Source organism: Centrocercus urophasianus, unplaced genomic scaffold (assembly GCF_019232065.1).
Source record: "Centrocercus urophasianus isolate 14NV4802_14NV808 unplaced genomic scaffold, USGS_Curo_1.0 seq_34, whole genome shotgun sequence".
Taxonomy (NCBI): domain Eukaryota; kingdom Metazoa; phylum Chordata; class Aves; order Galliformes; family Phasianidae; genus Centrocercus; species Centrocercus urophasianus.
The window spans coordinates 5,537,648-5,559,581 of NW_024884911.1; the positions used below are offsets into that span (position 1 = coordinate 5,537,648).

General features: G+C 46.0%; 1 protein-coding gene across 2 annotated transcripts in view; it reads right to left on the reverse strand.

Annotated features, from left to right (window-relative positions):
- The window catches only part of BRD3 (bromodomain containing 3), a 29,854-nt gene extending 7,920 nt beyond the window's left edge, over nt 1-21,934 (reverse strand). Inside the window, exons 1-6 of one of the 2 annotated variants that reach the window (XM_042830832.1) lie at nt 21,809-21,934; nt 8,499-8,815; nt 6,296-6,433; nt 5,213-5,360; nt 4,395-4,609; nt 2,309-2,680 (exon numbers count right to left, since the gene is read on the reverse strand). In XM_042830832.1, the coding sequence (XP_042686766.1) occupies nt 2,309-2,680; nt 4,395-4,609; nt 5,213-5,360; nt 6,296-6,433; nt 8,499-8,699 (1,074 nt within the window). In that variant the 5' untranslated portion in view covers nt 8,700-8,815; nt 21,809-21,934. Of the gene's footprint in view, nt 1-2,308; nt 2,681-4,394; nt 4,610-5,212; nt 5,361-6,295; nt 6,434-8,498; nt 8,816-13,938; nt 14,031-21,808 lie in introns of those variants that run through there. The other variant, XM_042830833.1, reaches the window with a different exon arrangement.

Sequence of the window (21,934 nt, forward strand, 5' to 3'; positions counted from 1 at the left end):
TCTCAACCCAAGCAAAACTCCCGCTTGCCCAATGGAAGCAACAGACATTTCACAGCTCCACCGTAGACACTGGAAACACCTTGAATCATTGCAACGAATGCCAAAGCTGCTTTGATCCAGAAAAAGGCAGAATTTCACCTCCAGGGATGCACTGGAGGGGGCTGCACGCCTGCAGCATCTCACCCCACTGTACCACAGCCAGCTGCCTGTCAAACTTGTGTCACGAGAGCTCATTTTCTTGGTAACAATGAAGGAGGAACCGCAGCACAGAGATGGAAAGGGAATTACGTTTGTGCCTCTCCTGTCTGAAGAAGAGCCGGCCCTGTTTGAAAAGTGTCTCAGGCCAACCCCAAAGCAAAACAATATGTTCAAACGAGAGGGGCCATTTATTCTAAAACACATCTTTTGTGAAAGGCCCTTTTGATCCGCTGTATTTGTTTGGCACACTCAATGGCTGATTACAGCCTGCGAAATACATTTCAGCATCTAAGGCTTTGCTTTCATCCAAAACCAACAGTTTCATAGCCCAACAACATTTTAATCTGTGGATTTTTTTTTTTTTTTTTTTTTTTTTGCTTTCTTGTAAAGAAAAATTAACTTGACAAAAGAAAACAGATTTTAAAATTATGCAACAGAATATATTTGGGCTATAAACTCATTTCGAAATATTCAGCTGTTAACTATTTTTTTTTCCTTACATTTACAATGGCAAATCAGAAGTCATAGACAGCAGGGCTGGAGGGGCTGGGAAGGCAGCTAGAAAACTCTTATTTCTCTCAGCAATCAATGGTATTGTTCAGTATCCTTTAGTGTTCAGAAATATGTTTCCTAATGTCTAGCCTCTCCTGCTTTAAAAGAAGCCTTGTCCTGCCCACAAAGGATGAAGAGAAGACATTGTTCCCACCCTTTCTGCATCAATCTTTTACTGGTTTGAAGACCCAATACGGCCCCTTTTCGTCTTCTCCAAGGACCTCAGAGCACAACAAAATGGAAGCCTGGGATCTTCCTCTCCCAGCAGAATATCAGTGAGGCACAAGTGCTCCAGTTTCCCAAACTACTACCTTCATCTCAGCCCTTATCCCACCTTTGTACCACTTGTTTCAGGCTCCCACTTCTTGCCTGCAGCTCAACTCACCCTTCTTATTCTCATCTCTCCAAGGAAATTGCTGCAGGCCTTTAGCAAAGCTTGGGTAAAACCCAATCAACAACAATCAGGACTTAGATAACAGCTTCCAGACATCTGCCCTCACAACAGCCCTGTGGGGTAGGTTAAGCATTATTCTCTCCATGTAATGGTTGGAAAAACAAAGGCACAGAGCCGTGGGGAAACTTGCCAAAGACCATGGTATCAGGGCAGTTAATAACTCAGACACCACTAACTCTTTATCTAGCCCTCAGCACAGGCTGTGATGACTATTCTCTCACCACCTTAAAACAGAGTAGCTGCAGTAAGAACCACTGCAGCACCACAGCCAAATGGCATGGCACACCAGAGCACTGCAAACTGCTTGCCAAGGAACATATAAGGAACCAGGAATGCAGCTGCTCTTTAGTCAGCCAGGCCTCTGAGACAATCCCACACAGGGGCCAAGCTGGGTGCACAGCTCATCCTGGCACGCTCCTGAAAGCCAGCAAACACACCTTAACTTTCTGCACGCAGAAGAAAGTCTCATCTCCACCAACACTGATTCCCAATGGACAAGAAGGGAATTAGAGTAACACAGCTGTCCTCCACAGATATTTAGAAGGGACTCAGAGAAACTTCCCAGTCTACTGAGAAAAACACACTGAATACTGGACCACACTAAGCTAAGGTCCTGAAGAGCAAAGCTTGAACCACATAAGCATCACATTATTTCCTCCCCTCACCTAAGCACCAGTTGATCTTCATGTTCCAGCTGGAATTGCTCAGTGTAAGCTTATCTAGACCACACATCATGCCAACAACTAGCCAGGCAGCAGCTTCTGGAAATGGGATACTATCAATTGAATCCTATGAAATACAGCACCTCTTCTTCTGAGTGCAACATAATCCCAATGACACAAGTGTAAACAGCTGGACTGTTCACAAAGAGGAGAGGATGCCACACAGTGTGCTTTGTAGGGCAGAAAAAACACATCCCAGATCATGGGGGAAAAAAAAAAAAAAAGGAGAGGATAAGGAAACAAAATATAAAAATATCCAGATAACATCCAAACGGTTTTCATTTTCCACCCTTGTCCCTTCCCTCCCCCACCAGAAGGAGTCAGTCCTCTGCAACCAGAGGGCTGAGATATCCTGCAAGAGAGGTGGTAAGCGTGGACGTACTTTAACAGTACTGAGATCCATGGGGTGTTTGATAATATCGTGATAGTCATGTAATTCCAAGGCCTCTGCATCCACGGGCTTGTAAAAGGGCCACGCGTAGGCCGCGTGCTTCTTGGAAAGCATCTCCTTGAGAATGCTGTCACAGTACTTGAGGTGCTCAGACAGTTTGCCCTTCTTCCCCGCATGCTGGGGGACCTCTCCGTCCTCAAGGTCTTTCTTTGGTGGTTTGATGGGCCGGCCGCCGCTCTCCCTCCGAGCGATGATTTTGGCCTGTTTGGGGTCTGAGAGGGGCGTGGGGGACTCGCTCCTGCTGGCAGTGATCACAGAGGTGGTGGGGGTGGTCGTGTCCGCTTTCCGCTTCACTCCCTTTTTCTGAAACAGCAAATGGAGAGAGCTGATGAGTAACGAGCCCGGTTCTCAGACCGAGCTAGGAGAAACCTAGCACAATTCATCCTCATTCCTGAGATCTGCCTTGTCCTCGGACAGAAAACGTGATTATTTCACTGGGATAAACGGGACTTGTGACCAGAGGCTTCAACGCGCACTTCAGTGACAACGACACGATGTGCTGCTGCATGTCATCTGAGCCACAGTAACCAGCCATCTGCACATCTCCAACCCAACCCCAAACAGGATGCAAAACACGTAAGCTCTACACATTTCACTGAGATTTAAACTAAGGACTCTTACCTCATGTTTGCCAAAGGAAAGGAGTGCGCCCAGTCGATTACTGCAGCTCAGCTGATGCATGGTGACTTAGTAAGTGTCAGTAACTTAACCACATGTCTGAGTCCCCAGTGGCAGGATCAGGCTATAAGTTCTGAACCAAAGCATATTAATCACCAAAGACCTATGAGCCTTCACTCCCTTTTACTTAGTGAATGTGCTAAGGCAGATTGTTCGTTACGGACAAGAGTTAAGAATGTAATGATTTCGTTTCGAGCAAATAAAACACACATCCCACGTTAATTCAAGCTGTTACTGTCCAGTCAGTTCTTCCTTTTGCTCCTATGGAGGAGCAATTCTGGAGGAAACAAAAAAAGAAAAAAAAAAAAGGAAGGAAAAAAAAAATAAAATAAAATGGTCCCCAAGGAAATCTAAGGCAAGTCTTAAGTAAATCCCAAGCAGGATTATCTTTGCAGTACATATTTGCATATTTTTGCTTTTGGGCTCATCCTTGAATTTTGAAACTAAAGTGATTCTCAGAAGCAAATGATTTGGTCAGACATTGCATTATGAAACAGGCTCCTGAGGAGGACAGCTGTGAGATCAGATTTACAACATCCTTAAGTAATTCCCAGCCTGTTGGGTGAAACAGGGAAAACAAATTCTGTGGCTCCACTGGCCCATGCAACCTTAAATCAAGAATGCTGATGCTTCTGCACTTAAATTCTTATTGTAGAGAACAAAAAAATGTCATCTAATGTACGTTTTTATCTCTTTTTAAAGCAATATACAGCTTGCTAGGAAAACAGCAATTATTTACAGCAACATTTTCACTTACACATAAATTAACATAGCAAAACACCATTGACACCTCCCAGAAGGCTACTCAGTAAGGAAGACAAAATTAATGTACCCAAAACCTGCAGGCAACACCAATCTCCTCCAGCTGGAGTGGCAGGCTTGTCTTGAACTGGTTTACAGCAGAGAGAAACACTCCTGTGCTGGAGTGTGCAAATCTTAAAGGAACAGTCCCAGGAAAAATCAGAGATTCAGTTGGAGGGAAAAGATGCTTTGGGTAACATAGATCAAAACGGGAGAAATCTCCAATAGCCTTCTGATTCATGAAGCATCCGCCCTGGCTAAGGCTATGGTCAGATAAGAGCTTGTAATTGAGTTGGAGCAATTATAGTCAACACCACCTGAGTTGGGCTGTGGTAAAACTGGCAAAACTTTGCCCAACCCACTCAAACCCAACAGCAAGCACTCGTCTGAGCACATCCCAAAGGGACAACGATGGCCAGAGAAGCAAGGAGTCAAACGCCAAGAGAAATACTGCACGTAACCAGCAACGAGGGGATGAAATTAAAGCACTGCTTAGCAATATTGCTTTGTGAAGAGGAAGAGGCCAAGTTCTGTTTACCTTGACTACCGGCGGCGTAGGAGGAACCACGGGCATTATTGGAGCAGCAGGAGGAGGGGGAGCAGCGGCAGGTGGGGCAGTGACAGGTGGGACATTAGCAGTGATGGTTGGCACAGGGGTGGCAGCGATGACGGGCGTCTGAGACACGGCTGGAGGGACGCTCTGGAACGGAGCCGGCGGGGAGACAGAAGACACGGCCACTGCTTGCTGTGCTCCTTTCAAAGGACAAAGTGAAAACACATTGTGACCTACCGACGGTTACAAGTGCTGACAAGACATGGGGAGCAAAGTGACAGTGGTGCTGCTGTACCGGGCAGTCAGGGGCTTGGCAAAATTGGTCCCCAATTCATGGCCACAGGAAGAGCACGCAGGACACCGAGTGAGATTTGCCTGGTGCTGTTACTCAGGGTCCAACAAGAACTGGAGAATCAATTACTTGACCTGAGTCTTCCTACCATGAGCTTGAGGCCAGCCCAGTGCAAGCAAAACGCACCACACCTGCACATGTCTACCTCCCTCAGCTCTCTGTGCCTTGGTTTCTTCTTTGCATACAGAAAGCAACAGCACTGCCCTTCCCCACAGATGTGCTGTGCAGATGGATACATCACAGATACTTATATGACAAACAGAGTGGCAGTAAGACAGACAAGGCCTGAAACACTGGGTGAACATTATCTAGTCATCTCTCACTCCACTGCTCTGTTAGACTGCATAGTTCCTTTCCCAGCCTCCTCACCATCTGCAAAATCAGCTTGGAACATGGGTCAGACCTTAGCAACAGGCTTGTAACATTTACTGACACCAGATCAGGGAAATACCTGCACTCTGTGAGCCCACCGATGGTTTACGACCTTTGCCTTTAGGAACTGGGGGTAATAATTCGACTTCCTCCTGAGGCATCTGAGCAACCTTCTGCAGAAATATCTTCTCAAGGGCTTGGGCCATAAGGACGATGTCATCTGTGGGCTGCAGGAAGAAGACAAGCCTGAGCTGTGTCATCCACACATCAGAAGGTACAAGATCACACTTTGAAATCCCCAGTGATGCTGCCCTTCAAATAAGTGATGGCGCCCAATTCCCTGATAATAAACAGATTAGCTCTTTTCTCTCCTTGCATGCAACTCTCCTGCTCTTCTAATCTAGTGCAGAATGTAATAATCACAGCCTTTAAACATTTCATCCAGAGAATATCGGGCTTATGCTGGAAGTCCTGATAACTAGCATCAGTGTGGAAGCAGAAAACTGGAACAGATGAGCCATCCTCCCTGCTTGCCAACAGGTCCTAGAGAAAAGTGTAAACATATAGCCTGTGGTTCAAACTAATTAACTTGTTTACTTTAACTTGCTTTCCAACATGGGTCAACGATGACAAGTCATTGCAACAAAGAATACCAGCTTTTAACAACTTAACAAAGTAGCAAATAAGACAAATCCAAAACATTAATAGGCAATTCAAAGATGTATAAGTATGAACGAGATACAGGACAGAGTTATGCAGCTTACTGAACTGCTCTCTGCAGGAGACACTGCTTATTGCTAGACAACTAGTGCAACACAGCATTAACAGCCCACAAAACACCTGCAGAGCATTACACAAACTTCAGCTCATCCTGAAGAGCTCTTAAATGAAAATGAATCAAAACTTGCTATGCAACTCCAAAACAGAAATGTGCCTCATAATTATATGCATATTTGCCATTTTAACTACTGCAAGGGAAGAAGGACATGGCAGAAAGACAGCTCTGTGCATTTCATGTAATGCAGTTCCAACTGGTGGCATCTTGAATCCTTGCAAGGACGGCCTGCAGCACAGAGGAGATGCCCTGTTTAAAACTTGTGCTGTAACAACTTGCTTTTTTCCTAGGCAGTGCCCCAGCTAGGTGCTTGTCTAGGCTTTTTACCTTGTTATAAATATAACAATTTGTAAACATGGTGTTGAAATCCTGCATACATTCACTGGCACTCCAGTAATAGTTATGTTCCAGGCGTTTCTTGATAGTTCCCATGTCCATGGGGTTTTTTATTATTTTGTGATAATCCTGTTGGAGAAACAGGAAAGATGTTACATCTCCTGACATGAGAAAAAGAAGTGCACCCACATCTCACTCCCAGCTTTCTCCTCATACCCCCTCCAAAAAACACACACCCCCATTTTTTTCTTTTTGCAAATACCGTTTTTACTTCCGTTTTCTAATTCATAGCTTGTCATTATTATGAACTTAATTACAAAGCATCAGAACCCCCTCTATAACAGCCAGCTTTTCCCCAGCTTCCCCAGTACACACTCTAGCACACATACAAATGCCTACTTGGACATGACCAGCTTTGTATAAGGACAGCTGGACAGGGAAGGCAGTAACAGCAGTATGTGGAAGAAAACATGCTTTCTGAGCAGCTCTCCCTTAAGCTGCCAGCAGCCTCAGTACCCCTTAGTGAGGCTGTGGATGGTGCTCCAGATGATGAAGGCTGGCACACTTCACAGCCAGCTAACACCGCAGTGATGCGATTCACTCTCACATCAGACCAGAAGCCGGGGTAGCAGGGATAGCACTAACTTTGGCTGGCTGTTCAGCTGAACTGAGGCCTGGCAGCAATTTGGGAAGCAGCATTTCTGCTTGCCTTACTGTAAGACTGTCTGTAGACACTCAGCACTTACAGAAGTTTATCAGTGGCAGCACTGGCCAAGACTGCACTACGATTTCCAGCGACTCTCTTGAAATGGTCTCCAAAGGATTCCATGCGTTAACCTAGTTTCTCTCTGGGCTGGACTCAAGCATTTGTAGAGGCTGTGATTAGTCTGGAGACACTCAAGGCACGCGAGGTTACATGCTGTAATTTTCTCATTCCGAAGTGAGGCAGCAGTGCCTCTCACTGCATGTGAGCACGAAGCCACACGCAGCCCCTGGCCACTCTCAGGCGCAACCTGAGAAACCACTTTTTTTTTTTCCAGGACAGAAAAGGCAATCCTGCTGGTTACTGGACTCGTGCAGATCTGATTTAGACCACATGTGAAAAACAATTATTCTTCCAACTGACTCCTCCTTCAAATTCTCTGGTAACCTGCCCTAAAACCACTTCAAAACGCTTCGCTGAGAAACAAAATCCACAAAAAGATGACACAAAAGAGCAAAGACTGAGTGGAATCTTATGCACGTGTTAAGTGTTTCATTCTTTTGCCTCGCACTTTAAATAGCACCCATCAACAAGATTACCGAGTTCAGAAGACTCCTGACCCAGTCCATAAAATTAGGTCATAACCTGAGGTAACTAAAGCTCTGCACATCTCACATCCCAGAGCCTCGCTCCTTGAATCCTACATGCAATCCTCCTGTTCAAAGCAGTCAGAATAGATTTGCAGTGGCCCGCCTGGAGGGATGGACTCCAGAGATGAGGGGCACTGTGTTTAATATGACAGGTGGGTAGGGGCTTGCCTCCACTGCTGAGATATTTACATCCACAGGACCACTTTGAACAAGTAAATGTTAAGGTGGTTCTGTTCACTGGAAGAAAGCTTATCAGAAAACTTTGTTCATTCATGAATAACCCGGCTGTCTTGTACTCTCTGGTCTGACAGAGACAGGATATACATAATTAAGCCCAGGAGGCAAATAGATAAATGCAACTGGTCTGTTATTTGTGCCTCCAGTACGGCATTTGAAACTATTTTGCTCCAAAGTATTAGCATCTTCCTCAACACCGAAGTCACCAGCAAACTGAGGAAAGTCCAGAGGAAGCACCAACGACACTGAGTCCAGTCAAACGCACCACAGAGCACAGGCTTCCAGTCTGTCACTCAGATTGGACAGAAGTGGGACAAGGTGTGAGAAGATGTAAGTGCAGGTAAGGCACAGATGAAGCACTATGCTTCAGTTACTCTAAGGCAGCTTGCCTGTGTGTTGTTCTCCTCCTCTACTAAGTGAAGGAGTGATTTTCTCCTTCAGACACCTGCACCTCTCCAGCTCTGAAAAGCAATCTTTAAGTTGGGTGAGTCTGAGAATATTCAAGGTAATCACCAAAAGCAACCTGAACCAATGATCAGAAAACCGATCTAATTAACACCCAGCTTTCCAAGAACACAATACAGAGAACATGACAGATACGTACCGGTAAATTCAATTTAATTGCATCAACAGGTTGGTAGAAAGGCCAAGCAAACTGATGTTTCCATAAGGTCTTTACAACAACGTTTTGCATATACTGCAATTGGTTGGTCTTCCGGCCAGGCTTATTAGGATTAGTGACCTCTGGAGGTGGTGGATTCACAGGGCCCTGAGGAGCCTGAATTGCTGAAGTGACTGTCGACATCTTCCTGCTCGTGCTCTCACTCGCTGTCACAGCAGCAGCAACTGGGAGATCCTCCTTCTTCCTTTATGCTCCCTGAATGGGACTGACATCCCATTTCCAGGGTCCAACCATGCAACCTAAGGCAAACGAGGGGAAGAGGACAACATTTAAGTGTTGATATTCATTTGAAGTAGGCATATCCAAACACTAGCAATAGTAGAAATGCCTCAACTCAGGCCATTTACCCTACCTGCCTCATCTTCCATAACAAACTTTGTTACCTTGATGACGAACATAGCTCAAGACACGAGAGAGAGCGGGAACAGCAATTCCCAAATTCAAAGCCTGCACAAAGTCAGTGAGCTTTACCTAGTTCAGAGGGCATCTTTGTGCAGGAACACAGGGTAGCATAAGAACACAGCTGGGATGTAATGCAGACACTCCCACAAATGTGCTGACTCAAGCTAGTAAATCCATAGCAGGCAGCTCTGGGTAAACACAGCCGTGCTGCTCTAGACCCATGCTGCTGGCACTGAGCCTGCTTGCACATCCCCATGCTGGTGCAATGGCGAGTCTGACATCTCAGAATCAAGAGCTGGCAGCTACAGCTGTCAGAGGATCCCCTGCAAGAGAAGAGAATGGGCCTGCAAAGAGTGCTAGGATCAGCTGCAAATGAAAGGAGTCACCAGAAACATCCTAACTGGAAGCTATCTGCACGCTGAATAGCAAATGTCTTAACTACACCTATTACTGCAGCCCCTTGCCTGGGCCCCAGTTTTATATGGAAATCTCAAGATATAGGCTCAGTGTAAATCATTAGTGTTACACTGCTCCCCATGGCTTGGCTAAAAGACCAGAGTCATGAGCACTCAAGGAGACGTATGAAAAATGGAAGAATAAACATATTGCATTACGTTGTTCTATTTTTCCCTAGCAAACTCCAGGGGAAAAACAAACGGTCGGTCTAGTATCACTGCCTCTTGTATAGCATATGGTAAACAGCTCTGCTGTGTCATCTTCCATAAACATTCCATATTTCAATTCACATCAGAACTGCAGCTACCCTTCTTCTGGCAAACAGACCACAGCCACTTTCTAGAGGCAAATTATGTGAAATATGCTCAGAAAACCACAGATATACTCTCACTGACATATGCTTCCTTCTCACAGAGATGTGAACTGAGATGGGAACTGCAGTGATACAGAAGGAAGGAGAACACGCTAAGACATCCTAGCAAAATAACTCTTCCTTAATAGAATCCTAATCATCTCTGCTAAATATCTGGGCTAAATATAGAACACCACCTTACCCTTTGAGTCACTGATTAGATGACAGCAAGGAGTAAACAGGTACCTAATTTAGGGGAATCTTACAAAAATAGATGTGTGCAAACAAATAGACCTGCAACAGAGAGGGATATTGAGGTGCCCATCTTTCCAGGCTTGTCCAAGCAGCAGAGCTATCTGCACTCAGGTACCCAACAGCTCTGTAACCAGGAGAGCACTCTGGAACCTGGCAGCTCTGTGACACAGGGACTGCTTCTCTGGGTGCCCAGCAGCTGCAGGCACCCTTTTAACCCTCACTCCATCAGATTCCACATTGTTTGCAGGGGAAGCTGCCCTGATGTCAGATTCCTTTTTAGTTTCAACATAGCACTTAAAGAAGCAAAAAAAAAAAAAGAAAAAAAAAAAAAAAAAGCATGATTAGGAGAAATCTGAAGTGCAAATGCTTTGGAAATATCCCACTTCCTAACAGAGTGCATGACAGTGAATTCAGATAGGCAATGGCTTTCCACAAGACATTTCCTAGCTGTCAGATCTCAGTTATTAAATGAGGAAAGGCACGACCTGCCCATCCTCTCATTCAAATCATCCACTTCAAATAGACTCACTCATTACAAAAAAATAAGGAAACAAATGAATTTTCTACCATTACAGGTAGAATTAAAAACAAACAGCTCTGGTCTAAGCACTCCAGCATCTTTATACTCTGCGTTAGCATCAGTAGTGATTTAAACTCCAAGAAAGCACAGTTAGGAACCAATGCAGCAATGCACAAAGTACTGCACAGACCTGGAAAGAGGACTGCCAAAACCACTCTCTGCACAACCATCTTCCAGTGAGGGTCTAAGGTTGGGCTTTTTAGCCCTGGAGTAATAACTGAAGTTTAAATTAAGTTAATTTAATTAACTTACCCCGTTCTACAGACCTTTAGTGTTCACGTGACAGAAGCTGTCCCTGACTTTTCTGGCTGCACAACTACACCTTTAATATCACAGATTTGAAGTACAACCTCTTGCTATCACAAATAGAAGAGCATACACTGCTTCAACATTGTGTATTTCCCCTTATTCCTATCCACCTGAGTTAGAGATGATAATTAAAAGCTAAACTCAAACCCTCCAACAAACACTGCTTCTCTGGAGTTCACAAGCCTGTCCTTTTCTGCTAAGCTGCAATCCCGAAGCTGCCAGGTTTAGCTTGTCCTTCAGCCAAACCAGTCATCAGAAAACACAGCTAGGTTGGAAGGTTGGTTTTCTGTTTGTTTTTAAACTTTTATTTCGTTGAGTTGCTTGCATTGGTCAGTCAGTGCAGAGACAGCTGGCATGAACAAAAAAAACCAACAAACACAACAACAATTCCCTGTCCTAGTAGAATAACGTTTTGCTCAGCTGATGCAGCCCACAGGCTGTCTGCAGTGGTGGAGACTATTTTAAAAGAAGCCATAAAGCCCCATGAAATGCACGTTGTGCCAGTAAGCCTGCTGCTTCAGCTAACGGTTCTGCCACTTCCTTTGGCAATGCAGAACATTTAATGGATGGCTCATTCCCTCACTGCTGTTCCTGCAGCACAGGGGACTATTTGTTTTGACTGCAAAATTAGAAGGTAGTGAGCTTTGTGTTATCGTGCGAGCCTGACAACTCTTTACGTCATATAATGTTTCTGCACAGTTACTTGGACACTGACCAAAACCTGGAGTGATTCCAGCCCAGCCAGAAGCAGTGACAAATCTCCCCACCAGGGAAAATTATCAAGTTGAAGAGATGTTCCTTGACCTCATCTTTATCTACACATCACTATTTACATTTTGGTGGCACAGAGGCCGTGCAGATCAGGGCCCTCAGCACCCTGCAGACACGCAGTGAGACCCTGCTCCTACCTCGAGGAGCTGCTGCTCCCTGCACGCTGCAGCGATGAGGGCTGCAGCAGAGCCCCAAAGCACAGGTTGCAGCCGCTCAGAGAAACATCATCAGTGTGGAAGGCAGAAGTAGAGGCTTTCTGCAGGCAGGAGGGAGGCAGGATCACGATCAAGCAGCCGGCAGTGGGAGCAGGCACTGCTCTCTGCAGCTCCAAGCATCGCTCCCCACCCAGGCTCTGTGCAGCAACCAGAGCAGATGCTTGCTCCCTTTCCCCAGGCAGCAGCAATAGCTGAAAAGTTGGTCAGATTTGCCACCATATGCTATCCTCTATCTCAGAGAAGCAGCAGGCACATGCTCGTGTTGCCCAGGCTTTCTTCCAGCCGTGGGAGAGCTTTAGCACACTCCTACTACTTCTGAGGTGCAGAAATTAGAAATTAGTGTTCTGGAAAAGATTGCCAGCAGATCAGATTCCCACAAACACAAGTTCCAAGACAGACACATACACAGGTATTTGGTAATAAAACATGTAACAGGCAGTGAGCAGAACTGCCTTTCCGGCCTTTCCTGAGTTGCCTAATTGAAAAGATTCCTTTTCTTGCAGCCACTGTGATTACATATACATTACTCAGTGCATGAGCCGCTTTAGCAGGGAGATGTTGGATGGCAGAGAACTGAAAGTACAGAGCATTAAATTTTAACAGCAGCCAAAGTTTAGAAGAGGCAGCATGTGAATTTGGTTTACTTGAGAGCCCAGAAATCACACGGGGGTAAATGAAACACCATCCAAAAACTGGGAACTGGTGGCAATCATGTTCCTACCCAGAAGTCTCTTTTTCCTTTTTAAAGGTAGTAAATTCCACTATCTTTAAAATAAATGATCTCAAGAAAGGAAATGCAGGTATAGGGGCTCACCGGGTCGACTCCAAGCCTTACTATTACTACACAGTCCAAAGAGTCCCTAGAGCAACCAAGTTTCAGATCCAGGCAGCTTTGTAGTCCCAGGACTGATTTTCATTGGTTTTGAAGACAATTATATCACCACTCATTGTAGTACATAAACTGTATGGCCCCAAAAGTCTACCTGTCAAAACAGATCAGACTGTGAAGTCATCCGCAGCCATTTCATGCCTATGGCTTTAGAAAGCAGGAATACACCACCACTCCTTCAGGCTGCCCAAAAGAAAACAGAGCTGGCGCATGCCCTCTTCTTCCTCCCACTCTGCTTTCCTTCACAGCCCTGTCTAGGAATCGAGCTTCAGGCAGCTTTCACTGCCTACTAACTCCATGTCAGCAGGGATGTTCCCTTTGAAAGCAAAGGGAGCTGCAATCCGAGACCAAGACTTGAGGGCAGACAAGCTGCTTTATCAGCCAGCGCTTCCTTGGCAGACACATGCTTGCTGCACACAGCGTGCCACCCCCTCAGGACTGGGGATGAAGCATTTGCACCTGGCCTCAATGCAGGAAATGGGAATTTGGCTTGAGTGCTCCTATAGCATACTGCAGCTACCCAGCTGTCCCTGTTATCTCCTATATTGTTAACTCCACATATCAAAGATCAGGGTTTTTTTTTGTATACCATTTTGAGCACAGCCCCAGTAAAATCCTGAGACTGAGATGGAACTGCACTCTTAACTTACCTCTGTACGAGGGAGGGAGAAAGAGCAGCAGATTAACTCAGTTCCTTAGTTTTTGGCTTGGTTAGTTAATGCTCATCAGATTATACAGACCGATTTCCCACCCTTGGTCTCTCCTTGGCTGTTATAAGAGCAGGTGCTCCCTCAGCCAGGAGCCTGTCCATTCCTAACCAATAGATAAGAGTTAGCTAGAGGTGTAACTGGCAGTTTCAAGGGCTTTCAGCTCCAATACACGCTCAGCACACCCCACAAACAAGGTTGCTTTAAGATGGCTTACATCACGCTTGAAAATCAGGGAAACCCAAGAGTTCCTTTATCCTGACTGAGAACCTACTGCAGTCTACAAGCACTTTGCTGGATACCCCAAATAAAATGATGGCCCTTCTGATAATTACAGGCTGAAGCATTTCTCTCCACTAAGCTGCTAATGACACAGAAAGCACCTTCTAATTGAGTCTGAGGAAGAATTAGATGCATGTCACATACCTTCAACACAAACCAGTAGGGCTCAGCTGCCTTCTAAAGGCTGCAGTTTCAACTGCAGAGTGGTGTTTCACAGTATAACAAGTTTCTTCTCATAGCTCTGAATTTGCTTTTGAAAAGAGCTTAGACAACCTGCTTCTGCAATGGATTAGGTGTGGTTCGTCTTGCTTTGGAGCAGGTAAGGACAGCATGACCTTTGGACATTTCTTCCGCTATCTCTTGTGGTTCCCCAAAAACACGGAGACGAATTTCAATTCAGCCATAGGTCAGTTTTGCAGATGTGGAGTCATGCAGTTTTGCTAACAAGGCTACAGTGGGAGACAAAGTGTCAGACAGTTTAAAGAGTTTACTCAGTACTGGGCATCCGAGCGGGGGATTTCACCCAGTTTGAGATCTCACTCTGCAGGGAATTATCTGAAAACAAGCAAACCGCAGTTGCAAATACGTTGTAGGGGTTTGTAGGGGTTACTGCAGTCCTCCAAAAGCCTATGTGCACTACAAGTCCTGCAGCCTTGGACACCAGGCAAAAACCAAGTGCTGGCGCACAGCCACATACCATGCAAGCTCCCAGCACATTAGCAGCAGGATGGAGAGGGTCCCGGGGGAGGCTGAAAGCACACTGGAAGCATGGTATAAACAACAACACAGACAGCAAACAGCATCTCTGTGGATTCAGTAACCGCTTCAAGTCTCACCCTGCACAGCACTAAGCAAATCTCCCCTTTACTAAGCTGCATGGTTTCTGTGGTTCCACACCACCCTGTAGATGGGTTTTGCAGATTTATCACCTAGAAGAGATAACTAATTGGCCCATCAAAATAAACTGCTAAGGAAGGTTTGGGCAAAGACACAAACTCAGGCGATGCACAGTTTTGGGTCCCTCTGCCTTGAGCTGTCTGTTAGGAAGAGATGCAATGACAGAGAAGGCTAAGCACTATCTGGAGTTGGCAAGTCTGTTCAGAAAGAGATATATTGGTGGGCACTCCCACTGTCAGGGTAGATAGTTAATCTAGACAAGACTGCCCAGACCTGAAGATACATCTTCATTACAGGACAGCAGCAGAACAATTGCCACTGTACAACCATAAGGTGTTCAATGTTTGGTGTCTCTCATCGTAATTCCTAACACACCACCCTAAGAAGCAGGATCCCAGTCAAGGGAAGGAAGGAATCCCCATGTTCACACAAATACCGAGTTCAGAAACACTGCTGATGTAATCAGAAGACTGCAGACTTGGTCACAGCTTCTAAGCACTGGACAATCCTGCAAATTCAGAACCAGCACAAAAGCTGTTTGCTGCATCCTTCTCTTGATGTTCCAGATATGTATTACCACTTTAAACTTCACAGATGGACAGAATCTACTGTTCTACCTCTATTCACGTTTGCTTTTGCATTTAATTGAATCAATCAGAACTACAAATCCACTTGCTCGCTTGGGTTTGAACTGCAGTCACCCACTATTAACAGCCCTTCACACCAGTACTCCCAACTGCCTCTCAAGTGTCACAAATTGGCAAGACACAGTGGTCAAAGGGAAAAGAATCACGGTGCAGGTCAGCATCAGCCTCCTTCCCCATCTGCACCACATCCATTCCCTTCAAAGTTCTGTCTCCTAACTCCTCCTGCTCATCCATTACTCTACAGCCAAACTTCTCCAAAGAGTGATTTAGCCTATGGATGAGACTACTGCAGATTCATCCTGTGACTCCAGAAGTAAGCCATGCCAATTTCATGTTAGTGAACCATTTTTCCAGCCGTATTATTTAAAAAATAACAACACTCTGTCACCAATCCAAGCTTCAAATGATACAGACATAATAGAAACAGATGTACGCCCATTAAAGCTTAACATGGCAACACCCACAAAGGCTTCAGAACTCTTAACAGGATTACAGTGTGTGCACACTCACGCAGGATCCTCTTTTTCCGCCTTTTAAAGGATGAGATCTGCAGTTAAACAGCTGTGTTCTGAGAAGGGCTCTGCCCTTGCCCCTTTTTAACCAGCACGTGGTGCTCTGCGTACCTTGGGTATGAAAGCAAAAACTTATTTGTTCAGTTTGACTCAGCACACTGTGAATCGAATATACAAAACCTTTCCACAACAGGCTGTGTCATGATTGCTTCTTTTTCTGCTCTTTCCATTTCCAAAGACAGATTATTGGACACAAAACATCTTAAAGAGGGGGAAAAAAAGCGAGAGTGAATCCTTCCCCCTTGGCAGAGTATCTCAGAGTTTCTGCCATACCTGCAAACAATTACAAAAAAGAAGCTAGAAATCAGGATGTTGATATTCAAGCTCAGTCCTTGACTCCCCATTTTGTGGGTTTTTCAGTTCCCCACATGCAAAATTAGGATACAAATACTTCCCCTATCATTCACTAACAAAGCCATTAGTCTCTTCATATAGCCCATAGAACATCAGTTCCTAATGCTGCATGACAACACACCAGCATCACCAACACCACTTACAAGTGTTACAGATGTTATCCTCAGGGGTACCTCCAAGCCAACACTGTCAGAGAAGACAGACTTCAACAAACAGACACAGATTGGTACACTAACTCATTACAAGCATTTCACAGTACACAGCATAACTATCTAAGAGATTCACTAGAGAAAAATACCTTCTTTCATCAGCAGATCTCTCTGTGTACATACTATACATCATTGCAGCCTTCTATTCATTTTTTAAAACATTTTTATACTATATTTAGAGCAGGTTTGTTTTAGGATGTAAAACATTGAAAGTGGAGTAAGCACAGATCAGCTGCTGCTGGTTTCAAATGTGCTCTGAGTTGTGTACCACAACTTTCCCAAGCAGATGAGGTCTATCTAAAGCAGTATATGACACTCAAGTGGCTTTGAGGGGATGGACAATGAAGTGAAAGGGATGGAATTACTATGACATACAATTACTACTTGTTAGCTGAGCCACAGTAATGTTACACTTGGTAATGGGGCAGAGCAAGTACACCCACCCACCAAGTTATTTACTGCAGGTTGACAGATGAGCAGTAATGTATCACACTGCTGCAGCCCTCCTATTTATGACCACTGTTCATCCCCACCAACGTTCCCCTAGACAGGTTGCACTGACTTAGCTTTATCTGTTTCCATACTGATTTAAGCACCTTGTCCTAACAAACACATTGTCCCAGGATAAGGCAGTATTAACTCAAAGTAAATACATGCAAACAAGTGCAAAAGAGTACAGGTGGTCTATTGCACGTGAAAGGTGCCTCACTGCTTTTGCTAAGGTTGGATAGATTGTAAATTTGCCCAACTATGCAAGGAAGCTGCAGGTCAGCTCGGGTGCGATCAACTGTGCTAGCTAAGCTGCTGTCACTCCTCAAAAGGACATAAGGCAGTTCCAACTGCCTGCATTTATGCATCTCATTTAAACTCCCAAGCAGTCAGCAAAAAAGGGGGGGAAAATGTATTCTGAATTCTATTATCCCTGCCTATGCAGGGAGCTGTGCAGCTAACCAGGAACAGGAAGGTGCCCCCCTGCCTGCCAGCCCCAGGCAGAAGGATGCTCCCACTCTGCTCAATGGGGAAAGGAACACAGCTCTCTCCACTGACCACTCAGGGAGCTGTGCTCTTGGCACACTTGCTCACCTCTAATACAATTCAGACAAGCACGCCAGCAAAAACCTGGGGGAGCAGACCCTCTTTCACACAGCAACTTGAAGAGCTGCACTTTGCAGCCGTTTCACAGATCGGAAGCAGAACTGCAAACACCAAAAGGCAAGGCTTTCCAGTAAGAAAGAGCTTTCTCTCTTATACCCACAAACAACTCTTCTGCCTGTTGAATAAAACAAATGCATTTTCAGCAGGTCAGTTTCCATGCTGCCCTCTGTACAGCAGAGCCCCCAAACCAGCCTTGGTAAGGAAGATGTCTGCATTCCAAGTCTGCTATCAGCAAACCAGCACTATACTGCAAGCTTCCCACTTGCTTATTGACATCTGTTGGCCAGCGCAGTTCTAGAAAACAGATTTTTCTCTTGGCATGGTGACATTGGAGAGTTGTGAGGAAGTGTGATTCCCTCCAGGCACCTCCCATGGTGTTATACAAGGATAGCATAAAAAGACAAAGTTACACAAGGAAAAGCGTGCCTTTGTTCCAGCACTGCTGGGGTTTGGTTACAACAGGTCGAGTCAGTCACACAGAGTGCATCCTTGCTGGTGTGATGGTGTCAGGGAGCACTCTGCAAGGCTTATCAGTGCAGCTGCATCAGTGAAGTGCTGCGAGTTTAAACTTCAAAAGTAGAACGAGCTCTCAAAGCTAGGAAGGAAAACTGCGATGTGTCTCTGCCTCTTCTTCCTTGAGATGGGGAAAAAAAACAGATTTGAAGGAAAGACGAGCAAACAAGGTTATTTCCACACCAGACCTGCATCAGCTAGGACTGAATCTAAATCTCAACGTTTGAAGATAGATAAACCCAGGAATCATTTCAGTCAGTTCAAGCTGTTCCAGGTTGGTTCCCATTTCATAGAACTTTCACCTCTTTTGCTTTGTTCCACCTGTTGTAATGCTGGTGGAGGGGAAAATGCCAAGTCCTGGTCTCAGCAAAGGATTCAGGCTCACAAACCTTCCTTTCTGCCCAGGTTATCCGCGTTGCTGAAATACATCCAGCCAGGATGATGTCTTCTTATCAGACTCAGGCTAGAAAGAGAATGAGGCCCAGCAAGGTGTGAAAGGAATCCAAAAAAAGCGAGTGTTTCTTCACTTGGTGCCTTATCAGCAAGACTGGGGGAAGGAACAAGAGCTGAGAGAAAAAGCAGCCTTAGCAGCACATTACAGTGAATTTCCATACTGTTCTCCAAAAGAATTTAAATCCTTTCCTTTTCACGTTGGCTTTAGCAGCAAGCGGGTTAAAGAGTACTTCCTCCCTTTCAATGCAGTGTTAGTGTGCCCCAAAGAAAGTTGCTCATCTCTGACAAGCACTAATGACTGACAAAAACCCGGCAACATCACAGTAAGACACTGTGGAATGAAAAGCTTGAGATGCACACATCCTTCCAAAATGTCCTGACAGCTCACTGAGCAGCACAGCAAACAATGGCTCCTTCCTAATTCCCAGAACTCTATTGCTTGCAGTGGTGTTCTGGGCTATTACTGGAGAATAATGTGGTAATTTAAAAAAAAAAGAAAAGAAAAAAAAACCAACAACCAACAAAACCAACACAACAAAACATGCAGTTCATGGTAATGATTGGGAAACTCACTGCAGATTAATGAATTTCGTAAATTAGCAAGAGAAAGAGCAACTGGGATTAAAGAGAAACAAACAGCAGTGCTGAGAGCCAAAATGCTCTTTGTTTAGGTAAGTGCAGCTCCGTCTATACTGAAACCACCTGATAGCTTACCAAAGTCGACAGAGTAATATATTTTGCCAAAGTAATTAAGCCTTTGAAACATGAGCCCCCACTACATCACTCAGCTGCTGCTGGGGAGAGGGATTTGACTTGGAGTTGTTTGTGCTGTCAGTGAGCTCCCAGATTACTCCGGGGGAAGGAGCAGGGCTCTGGGAAGCACAGCCCCAGAGCTGCAGGGCAGGCAGGCCAGGAGTGGGGCTGCAGACACCTCAGTACTGCTCCCACTGGCATTAGGGGGCTGAGGGGTGACATCACAAGCAGATCCTAGCTCAGGAAGGCAGTATTTGGCTAGATTATTAATTGTGATTGAAGTCATTGCTCCCGATGTAATTACAGCAACCCAAGGAAAGTCCAGTTATGAAGCCCACTGAAATGCACTGCACTTGCAGACACCAACCAAACCAGCATTTGCTGAAAGTGCTAAAGTTTTCATTTATGATTAATGCAGCTGAGACACCAAAGTCAGTTTGGAGAACAAACCTCAGCTATTTCACACACATTCTATTTGTAGGTGCACTCTTAAACTCTGCAGGCATAGGTCACAGCAACAATCCTTCAGTGGGATAGCTTGAGCACCCAGTGCTGTGCAAATAGAGTTTAGAAGACAATATTGCAATCAAGCTGATGCTGAATGTTGAATAACACCATTAACCTCCATTCAACTGTTTTACTAAGCATGGTCTCGAAGCACTAGTGTGTATTTTTAACCAGCAAGGAGTAAAGGGAAAGAAAATACAAGCTTAGCATTTTTCCTTCAGAAAAAGGAAAGCGGGAGGGCCAGAAGTTACACTGTTTCAGAAGAACTCCCTAAACTTCAGCTAACAAAACAGCAGCAGGCAGCACTCTGCATACAGCACACCCGAGCTGCTGGGAGCTGCAAGCAATACAGATCGTGGGTTGGTGCTTGTAGTGCAAGCAGACTGCAGCGGGGATTTCTTGTCCACCCCACGCTTCTCACTGTGCAGCACATACAGCAGTCAGGGTCCTCTCTAACACCTCCACTTGAGCAAATGGGGGACAAGGTTTCGGTGTCAATCCCAAATCCCCGGTTTAGAGATACCCCTTAGCATACACACACACACTGAACACATTCAAAGCACTAACAAGCCTACAAAAACACACCTCTATTCCCAGCAAGCAACAGCAGGTGTGCTCTGCTATTGCTCTGCTATTTGCATTACCCCCCCAACCTACTGTTTACCAACGTCGAGCAACTTACACACAGCATTTATACACATCGCAAGTATCAGTGAAGCCCATCTGTTTGCTTATCCGAAAAATAAGTTTATTTCAGCAACTTCTGCTTTCTGCAGACACCCAAAGCTATCCCAGCGCACCCAGCGCCTGCTGGCACTCGGAGGGACCCTGCAGGGTTCAGCCTCACAGCTTAGAGTCGCTCGGAGATCCGCGACCTGAACACTGCAGCTTTGTCTGAAAGTGAAACCAAGCAGCCTACAAACAACGCTCTATCAGTGGCGCCCAGAGAGGTGCAAAAGCTAACGAGTAGAAAAAAAAAAAAAAAAAAAAAAAAAAAAAAAAAAGGAGGAAAAAAAAGCACGGCCGGTTTGAAGTTTTGCATTTTATTCCAACCCGCGAGCCACGTCGCCGCGCACACCGCGGAAACACGCGAAGTTGAAGCAACAAACCCTCGCTCCCCGCGTGCAGCCCGAGTCCCGCGGATCGCCGCCGGCCGAACCCCGCACCGAGCGGCTCCGGGGCGCCGGGAAATGGCCGGGAGCTGCGGGCTGAGCCCCAAAGCCGCTCCGCCCGGCCGCCCCAAGCCCCAGCGCCTGTTCCCCACCCGTGTTGCTTTCCCCCCCTCCGTTCTTTTTTTGTCTTGCGTTGTCCCCCCCCCCCCCCCCCCTTTTTTTTTTTCCCCCTTTCTTATTTTCTAAGAGCGCCTACAGTCCCTTATTTTCCCTCGCTCCTAATTTTTTTTTTTTTCCTCTTTCAAAAGATGGCGGGCAGAGAGAGCGAGAGAGAGGGAAAGCGAGCGAGAGAGGGGGAAGAAGGAGGGAAAAAAAAAAAAAAAAAAAAAAAGGAGGAGAAAGAAAGAAAGAAAGAAAGAAATTTCCTCTGCGCGGGGCTCGGTGGGGCCGGGAACGGGTGCGCACCCGGCCGGGCGGCTTCGGGCTGGGCGAGGCGACAGGGGGAGCAGAAGGAGAAGAAGCGGCAGAAGAAGAAGAAAAGGGTGGGCAGGAGCGGCGGGGCCGGGAGGAAATCAATGGGCAGGCTGTGCCCGGCCGCGCTTTGTTGCTTTGTCGCGGCGCACAAAGGCTGCGGGGAGCGGCGCGGGGCTCCGCACCGTGGAGGAGCGGAAGAAGAGGGAAGGGGAGGAAAAAGAAGAAGAAAATCAGCGTCGGCCTTTCCCAAGTGGGTTTTGCCTCCCCTCCCTTCTTTCCCGGCCCCCCTCCCTCCCGAAGCCGTGGCCCAATGCTAGCGACGCACCCCCGAGCATCTAACAAATAAAGGGAAAGATTAAATAGATTACTTTGCCCCGGCAGCTCCAGCAACGTTTGCCTTACAGTCCCTCCAGTTGCTCTTCTTTTTATCCTCGGCAAGGCAGCAGAATAGATGCGCTAAGGCGGCCGACGGCTCATGCGCCGGCCGCGGGGCC